This window comes from Lingula anatina, chromosome 2 (assembly GCF_051362555.1).
Source record: "Lingula anatina isolate TDL-2025a chromosome 2, LinAna3.0, whole genome shotgun sequence".
NCBI classification, from domain to species: domain Eukaryota; kingdom Metazoa; phylum Brachiopoda; class Lingulata; order Lingulida; family Lingulidae; genus Lingula; species Lingula anatina.
Window position 1 is genome coordinate 19,200,744 of NC_141768.1, and position 10,735 is coordinate 19,211,478.

At 36.6% G+C, this 10,735-nt stretch overlaps 1 protein-coding gene across 8 annotated transcripts in view; it reads right to left on the reverse strand.

Annotated features, from left to right (window-relative positions):
* Positions 1-8,693, reverse strand: part of LOC106169594 (uncharacterized) — a 37,279-nt gene extending 28,586 nt beyond the window's left edge. For 5 of the 8 annotated variants that reach the window (XM_087003131.1, XM_087003135.1, XM_087003132.1 and 2 more), the window contains exons 1-3: positions 8,335-8,693; positions 5,895-5,975; positions 641-706 (exon numbers count right to left, since the gene is read on the reverse strand). In XM_087003131.1, the coding sequence (XP_086859257.1) occupies positions 641-706; positions 5,895-5,975; positions 8,335-8,445 (258 nt within the window). In that variant the 5' untranslated portion in view covers positions 8,446-8,693. The remainder of the gene's footprint in view (positions 1-640; positions 707-5,894; positions 5,976-8,334) is intronic. The other 3 variants (XM_087003136.1, XM_087003133.1, XM_087003130.1) reach the window with 1 other exon arrangement.
* Positions 8,694-10,735: the final 2,042 nt, after the last annotated feature.

Here is a 10,735-nt window from a genome sequence, read left to right on the forward strand (position 1 = left end):
TCATACTTTATGAGAAAGGCCTGGCAAAAAAGAAAACAAAAAAGCAAGATATATGCAAGTTGCACATTTCTAAGAAAAGGCTTGTGATAATTTTAACAAACTCATTGTCTTGAAACAAACGAAAGTTTTAAATTTTTGCAGAGACAAAAGATAAATGAAACAATCCATTTGGTTGGAAGTAATTACTTTGATCAAGTAGATGGAATAAAGGCACAGATGTTGTGGCTGATTGCTTCAGACTGAGTTTCAATTTCGTTCATTGTTTCCAGATAGCGTCTCAGGGGGGAGAGCCGTATGCTCAATCACGAATGCACTGAAAAACTGAATATCATTCTTCTGGCCTCTATGCCAACTAACACTACTGACAAGTCTCTGGGTCATGCTATGATATCAGATTTCTGTATTAAACGAATTATGCATTTTTCCACCATTAATGTTTAAGTGGACAAATATTACTTCTAATGTTTTTTTAAGCCAACACTGCATTCAGCAAAACCGAATTACCCAACTGAGGCTAAAATTTGCAAAGGTTTTCTTTAACCTGATGTCAACCCTGGTAATTAATTCCTTACCTCATTTAAAAACTGATTAAAAAACACTTGAAGCAAAACGGTTCTTAAGTAGTGCAATTTTTACTTACATTTTCATCCACAGAATAGGTAAGCTCTCCATCGTCGTATAGCACAAAGAATCTTCGCTGCCATCTCTGAAAATAAACATATATGTTATTTAATCACTTTTATTTCCAAAACAGCATTATGTTAATCATAGCGACAAATAACAATTTAAAAGCAGAGGGGTTTATGAAAGAAAGAGTGTTTTTCTTAGTAACTTAAGGTAAGATGATACTTCTTCAAATACTAAAATACAACAATTAAGGTTTAAAGTTTAAATTAATTTTAATAACAATAATAATAATAATCTGCTACCTAAGTCTGTCGTAACTAAAGCCCATATTTAACAGAAATATTGAAAAATAAAAAATAAATATTCCAAAGTGAAATCCAAGGCAGTGGTGGCTGACAGTTCATAATCAAGTCATTACATAAACACCATAATATACAAATTGTTCAGATTTGGAGGGAGGAGAGAGGAGTCCAGCATCTAAGATATAAATGCAGCTTATTTTCATTCATTCATGTTGTACACAATTTGCTGGTACTGCAACTCAGACAGCTTAAATGGTAGTTATCTCAATCAATGCATTTCCTAATGGCAATTAAAGGTAAACCACGCTTCCTTTCTACAAGTGAAAGACACCCTGGCTATGGCCAGGTGTGTGCTTTAAGTACTATTCAGATACTTCCATTCAAAATCAGTTTTAACCAGAAGGTAGGCACTTGATTACAATCCCATGAGGTAATGCAATTCCTATGTGCTTTGACTTTAAATGGTTATCACAATGAGTGGTGGGGGAGATCACAGAGAAATCACATAGGGGGATTGCAATCAATTGCAGCTTCCTATAATTAGGAATAAAATGCTTTTAGTTAAAGCCAGTCTGAACAAGGAAGATCTGATGCTTCAACTTTATTTAATTTCATCTTTCTGAAATGGGCAAATCTGACCATAGGCCATTGTTTACTTGTAAGTCAGACCCTCCATGTGGCCCATAGGTTTTGTTTTGGACAGTGAATAAAAATCTTCAATAAAAACTTTCTTTCTTCTTATTTTTGTCTATGACAAAATTTAAGGACTATCAAAATTAATGACATCTAGCAATCAGTAAATTTAAGTTTGCAAAGATTTCTCTAAGAGATAACTTAGTCAAGATGGTCAGGGAAATCTGTAGCTTTGCACACTGTACCAGTCTTTATTGCACTGACCTGTTGACAAGTCAACTTGGATATCAACTTAGATGTGTGAAAATATGATGTTATAATATAACACTTGGTTCTCAACGTTTCACTTGAAAAAGGAAAATATAAATAAGAATGAATTTTGTAGTCTATTATCACTAGATTTCTTCACACCATCTTGGTATGTTAATCACGAATGCCAAGTCAATGAAAATATCCATTTATATTTGACAAAATGTTTTATTTCCTTTTGGACTTTCCAGTGCAACCCAACCTCTAGTTACATAACACAACTTCACAGTAATAGCAATGCAAACTTAATGTTATGCTTAAGGCTTCTTGTGGGCATTTCAATCAGAGGTAGCTTGTTGTCTAAATGAAAGGTGATCTACTTCTCCACTCAAAGCCCAGTGAGTGGCTTTAACATCAACTTTGCATACCTGGTAAAAGTTTAAAAGGAGACTCGGGGTTAAAATGCTGATAGCATAAACCAGAATAGAGAGCTAGTCCATCCTTAGTTAAATGTCATGAACTATACTGGTCAAGACCTATACACAAAAGGGTCAGAATTTACAAAACTGAATTTCACTATCATAATAAAGTAATAACGAAGTGCACTTACACACTGGACATATTTGTAAATACCTCACTGCCTAGTCATACAAGAGGATCGCTGACATAAAAAAGTTGGGAGGGAATTGAGGGGGGAAGGGGGTTGAAGGGGGGGGGCTCTTTCATGCTACTTTTTTCTTATAGGGACAATTGAGTGAGAAAGCTGACATCTTGAATTAATACTTTCTCTGTCTACACACTGCCTGTTCCATGACAAAGAATGTCAAATATTTGTACTGAAAGCAAGGACATCACTTCAATAACTGAACACAACAGACCACATTATGCAACAATAGAATTTGGTCTTTCATGTTTGCCTTTGGCTTTTGTGGAGAACACAGCTCCAATGACAAGAGGTAGCCCCAGGAAGACAAGAGGAGGTCAAGCAGACAGGGATTTTAAAAGAACCAACCAGGACAGTAAGGAACTTCTCACATCCAGCAGTGCATTTCACTGGACTGGTCCACTTTGTGAGAATAACATCTTAAAAAGGTGCAAAAAAAGCCTCCCCCCCCCCCCACCATGCTGTAACACAGTCAATTTATTGACTTTACAGCATAAGCGAACATGGAGAGAACTTGTGCAAGGGGGTAAACTCTGTAGTATGTGACATGCTAGAACATCTACAAGTAGTCCATTCCAGTTATATGTACCCCTGGAAATGAAAGTGGCCCAAGGGTGACCCCTCAAATGCTTTATCAACATATATATGTTCATGCTGTATTGCCATGTTTACAAGTCAATACAGGGATGGTTGATAGTGATGGTTGCTTGAAATGGAAGACTAATCAGTAATGAAGACTGGAGGAAAATGATTAATACTGAAGCATTTCTATTATTTTTGTCTGGCCATTAGTTCCTATAACCTTAAAGTCCATAGTCCTAACCAAAATGCTACAAACCAAGTGCAAGTGAACACATTTTCCAATTCATTCCCAATGCTCAAAGCAAATGAGAACGTTAGAGAATATTTTTACCAACACATTATACATGTGTCTGTGGGAAACTAAGAAAAAATACAGATATGCAGGTGCTCTGAGAAGAGAGCTGACTAACTAAAAGCCAAGTCTCCAGTTGAATCAGGTTGACCTAACCTAGAGAAACCCACCACAACAGGGTGTCTGATTATGATTTGCTAACAACAGAAAACAAATCCTATGTGACACTGCCCATTCTCCACCATGCCAGCTCAGTGCAGTTACTTTACCCTGTGGAATATCTCCTCGACTTATCCAATAATCACAATACCTATGCCATTCCTAGTACACAGAGGTACGTTATAACCAGACACCTGAATCTCAGGGTGAATACAGTTGTCATGTGTGACTGGAAGCCAATATCTCATTGAGATGCAGGTCAGCTCCCTCACTCTTTGCTCCCAGGCAAAGACACAGACAACTGAGCTCTTTTCATCAGCATTCAAGTCATACATTATTAACCACTTATTAAGGAATTCCTCACTAGAATTACTATGAATATATTTCCTTTCATGTATATAAGATGTACGTGGTCCGTGTATTATTATTTCATATTACTATTTTTCTCTGCTTTCTGTATCCTTGTCTGTATAGAACAGACAGCTGAACTTGACTTGCACGTCCAGGTACTAGAATTCAGGTTGTCAACCTAAGCAGGGAACTGTACCTCTGGTATACCCAGGTTACATAATTACTTCCATACATCAAAATATTTGCATTTGAGTTGACAGTTTAACATTTCTTCATATTTAATACATACAAGGCGGAGATAGGGGAGGAATAAGAAATGCTGACACCTTGGGATGAGCAAAGTGAAAGGATTCCGAACTTACTAAAACAAAACTAAAACTATTCGAGTTGATGTAAAATATGACAGTCAGTACAAAAAAGTGGATATAGGTGACAAAAATTCTGACAGAAATCCCACAAAAGAAATTCCCAGCAACTAGGAACCAGTGTAGTGAGACTGAGATCAAGTTGTGTCTATCAGGCAATAATTATCAACCTGTGCAGCTTCTATATATACATGACAATGACTTGCATGACGAGGAAGCATTCATACGCCTATGAACTATCACCTGCATCATAAGCTGGCATTAATTCTACCTCCTATAACAATGGCTAAGAAGTATATAGGAAGCAGAAAATAATGGCTATTATACTGCTGTAATATAGTTGACATCTTGGGTGCACTACTTCCCAGTGCTTTATGATGGCAGTGATGAGGTTATGAGTAATGGTTCTCTGGGGCACTCCTAAAACTCCCCTGTCATCCACATGAGTCCTGTTTACAACTAGATCTACATCTACACCTACGGTTCTTTCATGTATCCTCAGATGATCCCAAAGGAGGGAGATCTGAATACTAAGTGCTATATTTTAATTTGAATGTATACTGGTATACTCAACTAGCAAAGAGAATGATTTATTTCACAGGGTTGGACTCTGACGTCAAAATACAGTTGTGCTCCGCATTTTTTAAATCAATCATGTTGATTTTTTTTCAAGTCCTAAATTCACCTGAATAGCACCCTCTTGCCAGAAAGAGTAATTGAGGCACAACTGTAAAATGCCCTCTAAATCTTAACTGCAGCATTGATTCAAGCTTGGCAAGGTTATTTCTATAATAACACATAGGCTTCATACAGATGAGAATGGAACTTGTGTGTGTGTGTGTGTGTGTGTGTGTATCGGGGGGGGGGGGGGGATCTCATATATTCAACTGCCATTAAAACAGCAGAGATGTTGACTAAAATATAGTGATATATGCAGAAAGCAAAATGTCAGAGAGATAATATGTTACCCTAGATGGGGTTGCCAGTGATAAAATATCTGTTATTGACAAAGGCTGATAAGTGGGGGGATGTACATCACTGGGTGACCTATGGGCAGGGCTGGGAGTGGAGTGGAATAGACAATGCTGATACGAGTGCAGAGAAGAGATTTGCTAACACAGTATAAAAGTCTATTAGCTTCGGCTAGAGTTGCAAAAGACTGCAAAAATCCCAATTCACTTTGAAGCCGAATTGTAGGGATGGGGAGCTGATAGGTTGGAGGGGAGGGGATATGTGGTTAGATAGCACTACAATCAGAATGCCTTGAGGGCATCAATGTTGTTATCTCTATCATACTATAGTGAAAACAGGAAACTAATAATATGAGTGACCTGTAAAAGGACAGGTAAAATAAAGGCTTTATCAAAAATACTGGATTACAATAACTAGTAGCACTTAGCAAAGATTCTTATTTATTTAGCCAAATAACAAATCTTTAAACCATTATATAAGAAAAAGTTATTTCTGGGCTCTCTCTATGGTAAAATTCATTTTTGGCAAAAAAATGTAAATTCAATTAAACAGTTGTATTTCATTGAAAAGAAAGCATAATATTTTACATTTTTACAGCCAAATTAGAAGACACATTGGCTTACATTTACTGTGCTAGAGTGAGCCCCTAACAAGCGGTCTTTCAGCAGGATCAATCACTTAAATTCCCTCTCTCTTACCTTAGACCTGTGTACAGGGTTGGCGAAGTCCAGGTCTGGTGCTATGAACAGGTAGCCACATTTGGAGATCTTTCTGGATGCCTAAAACATCAACATAAATGACTGAAACAATGCTGATAATTTGAATCATTTCAAATTAAATGTCACTATCATTAATATTAGATAGTACTTGTAATGAAAACAAAACCAGTTTTCTATGGCCCTATTTATGAACATTATCATTTTCATTAAGTTAATGAAGGTCTAAAGAATCTTATGTGTTCTTAGTAGAAAATTGTTCATTTTTATTTCTGAAAAGAAAAAAAAAAGGCTGAACCCAAGTGCTGATTGTTCTTTGTGCAGACATCACTCTGCACTTTCTATAGGCCATCATTACTACTCAAACTCAATCTAATTTAAAAAACAGTTTCGGCAAATATCCCAAGGACCTGATTACCATACTATTTGCCACCAGATGGGAGAATAATGTGCTGATCAAAGTACTGAAACACAATTTGTGGTTAGTGAAATGTCCCCAAGACCATTATTCACACAAGGTAATATGTGCATGGCAAGGGAGCTTTCCCTTCTACAATCTATCTGGCAATATTATTTTGCAATTATTTGATACAAGCAAAATTTTATTGTGAACAGTCTCATTTTTCAGCAAAGTTTAAAGTGTTACCATGCCATTAGTTTTTCTTCAAGATCTTTTGTCAGTAACAAGATCCAAAATTAGGGAAACCATTTATAAAAAATTTACCTGTTACTCTCAAGAAAATGCATTTAACAAAAATACCTCATCTACCTGATCTCTGATTATTTAGTCTAGCTTATAATGGATTTATACTATTGTATTACAGTGTTCTTGACACTTTATCCAAATGGCTACACAAATACTTAAACAAGCTTATTTTGTTCTCAGATGTATTCCAAACTCAAAACAAATAACAGACACACGGTAGAATTTTTGAAAAAGAAGTATTGGTCCACAGCTCCTTCCCTCCCCCACCACCCTTCTGCTACTTTCCTCGAAACTGGACACTATAATTATGGCTAATAACACATTTCGCCAACATAACCTCAAACATTTCTTTTATCATATGACACACCCAGAAAAAAAGTTGTCTTAGCTCTGCTTTCAGGACAGGTATATTTTGGCTAAATCCTATTTTGCTGTTTTGTCTAATATCATGAATCACCTTCTGCTTGTGGGCTATTTAAAGTGCTCTGGTTGAAATGGGGTCCTTGTCTTCAACAATTATAGAAACACCAACATTTCATTGTGGCTTGTGACATTTTTTCATATGAATTACACAATACACCTCTAAGATAAATGTAAAGATGAGATTCTGTATATAAAAATTGTCAAAATTACTTAAAATATCTTTTAGCTAATATGTGTTACCTAATTTTTTACAGCTTGATTTTGACGCACATTAAAGTTAACAGTAATATAGCCATTGTCAAACAGGAGTCAAATAATTGTATACATCTTATTTCAAAGATACCTCAGTATTTTTCTAACTTTTGGCCTGCAGGGTGATTTTGAAAAGTTTTGAAAAGATTTAAACACTCAAATACACTTACCTTCTCACTCAAGCACTTGCTTGTTAGATAAAATGTAGCCCTAAGCCAATTACACTTATAATTTATGATGCAAAAGCTATATTCTAACTTGGGTGGAGTGCGATTAAAATCAAGTTATGATCTGGGAGTTTAAAATTATTTTTTATGTTTTATAATAAAGTAATATGCCTGGTTTCAGCACAGACCTTCTTCAACTTCAATAAACAAATGTTTACAACATTTAAACTTGATTAGTTATAAATGTTGAAACTGAAGATAACACAGACAGGCTCAAAATAAGAGAGATGGCAGGTTTAGGATCCAAATAAAAGTCAAATTAGTTGTCAAAATGTCACTTTACAGATTATTTTGATGCTGGAAAAGGTAAAGAAGCACACCACCCCACTCAAATCTTTCTTTCAGAAAAAATAAAATAGTGAAATCTACATCTTACACAATTATGTAGAGAGATTTTACAAAAATAACACTGCTTGAAAAATGCTGGTTTCTTAACATATCAATGAATTTAATGTCAGTCTCTTTTTTAACCAGATAACCATATATAACTTGCACAATGAGATTAACGAAACAATAGGATGAAACAATTGTCACTTTGCACTGTGATTACCTTTCGGCATAGTGGGATAAACTCTACATAAAATGTTACCAATAAAAATTGTTGACATGGCTCTACTAGCAATACAGGTGGATAATACTCAAGGTATCAATTAACACCGGCGCGTTTTCTATAACATTAGTCATAGCATTGCAATGAAGAATCATTGAAAGGGGGCTTGGCATGCACAATACATTACTATTAGTACTACAACAACTACTAGTCGTGCAAACTCGAAGTGAGTATTTAATTGAGAGTAATACTAAGTTTTACTACCTTGCTGCTTTCCAGAGCTTCGGCTGAGTGATGTTCCTTGGGTCGAAAACAGCTCTGACATTTGCTCTTGTTGAAGATGTTGGGCAGAAACTTTCGGCATGAGGAGGCCATTTTGAAAATGAACAAATCCGCTGGGCCGTCCTAATACGTATTGTAATCTCCTTAATGATTGCCTGACCTTAGCCTAATCTCAGGTGACATGACTACATTCTGCAGCGCCCTGCGTCATCCACCCAAAACTGATGATCAGAAGGAAAACACAAACTTTTCAGACCACGGAGTTGAGCGATTAGTTTTACAACTTGCCACTTGCTGGCTTGCCGCGTCACACCTTCAATAACAATGTTCCTGCGCGAATGAATTAATGGCGGAGTGACATGACATGTAATATTCTAAAACTGACACGACCGCCCCCTAACGAGTACTATCTCAACTACGGTGACAATTTCCCAATGCTAGTGCATTTGCAGGACCTAAAGTGTTTGAATCAGGCTTTTGGTGGTTTTAGCCTCATTGCCGTGTGACGAAAATTTAAGGACAGCACTTGACTATGGCACATTCAAAATAAATTGTAGGCCTAATCCTCTATAGGCCTTCCATCCTAACAGTTTTGGTCACCTCTGGTCCCGGATTTGGGCCTTAAAATAGATATGACATTTATTCATTCATTCCTTTTTTATTGTTCATGATTGTTGTTGGTTTTCATTCCATTTTTACTAGTTTAAAGCAAACTTTATCAACATAAACTTGATAGGCCTATAGACTAGCATACCAGTAGACTACTTTGCCGGCGATTTGAGTTTGTTTCAAGTGTAGGTTTAGTATATAGGATAAAAATTGTGTATAGTCTACCGTGGCAGCTTATAAATAATGTCTATGACGTAATGCTCAATTCATAAAATTCATAAGATAAACAAAGTAACAGAAATTACGAAAGATGACATGCGCTTATTTTGCTCCTGTCAAAAACTTTTTCGGCCTTAGGTATGGGGGGGGGGGGGGGGGAGGGGGGCACCCACACGGTTAATTACTGTACACATGTAAGAGGTGATCACGTACCCAAGACGCTCACGTTCATTATGGTCCAAGCTTGACAATCTGTCAGTTAACTTCATCCGGACTGATATTGAAGGCGTATGGTATAGGAAGCAATTTTAAGGTGTGTGTGTGTGTGTTGGGAGGGGGAGGACCATTTCGGTGACCAATTTAGCACCAATAATAATAATAGCCTCACTCTAAGCCTATGCCTTTTTATCACTGATGTGATTGAAAAAGGTGTGGCGGCTTCGGCTCCCAACATATAGGACTTAAGTTTATTGATATTTTCATTATCATAGCCCATATACCATTATCATAGCCCATATACGGTCTCCTTGCTTTCAAAAATAAGAGAAGTAGAATTTTTCTTTTTATTCTTATCAACTATTTCTTTTTGTAAATACTTTTACTTTTTAAATTAACTTTGAAGCAATTATGATTTTCGTAAACTTGTTGTTTTACTTTGTAGAGTGCTCTTTGAAAGTGTAGATCTAGGCCTATTGACAATAACACCTGGATGGTTGTAATTTTCAAGATAAAGCATTGCCTAATAAGTTAAAGAAAGCTCCCGAAAATAAATAAATATTATCAGTTTAAGAATCGACTTCTCTACTAATATTTGAGCGAAAAAAATAGGTTCCTATCCTCAAAATCAAATTATCCAAATATCCTTCAGACTAAAAAAAATTTGCACTCTTCCAAACATCTATCGTGGATTTATTTTTGCAGTTGTAGTGACAAAAGGCAGAGACACACAGAGGAAACTAGGGGAAAACCAGATCAAAGTCAAGTGGACAGACATGGACTTGACTGAAACCCAGCCAATGGCACACTAGTTAGCGAAAAGACTGGGAAACTACGGTGTGCTGAGTAGGCCTAGTATAGCATGCGCAGCGCCTTCATGATTTCGCACCACGCACAGAGTTGAGAGAGAGAGGGAGAGAGAGAGAGAGAGACTGTAATCTCCAATCCAACCCGCTCTGGTCACTGCTTCAATCCCTTGTTTCTAGGCTTATATAATTACATCAATCCATATCTCTGCACTTTACACACAACGCCAAATAGGCCTACTGGCATCGTTGTGAATGAATGGTGTGTAGACCGTACGTTGTGATTGTGGAACATCTGTTGCAATTCACCGCAATACGTTTCGTCAAAGATCCTTTTAATGTATGTTTTGATGTGGTGAATCATGTTTCTGTTAGATTTTTTTTAATATGCAGTACTATATGCCAGAGTTTTCAATGTGCGTTAAGAGACAGACCCAAAAACCCGATACATCTTTTCTCAATTTGCTATGCATAAACCATACGTAGGTTGATTCGTTCTGACTTGTACAGTGTGTATTGCCGCAGCCAGAGAG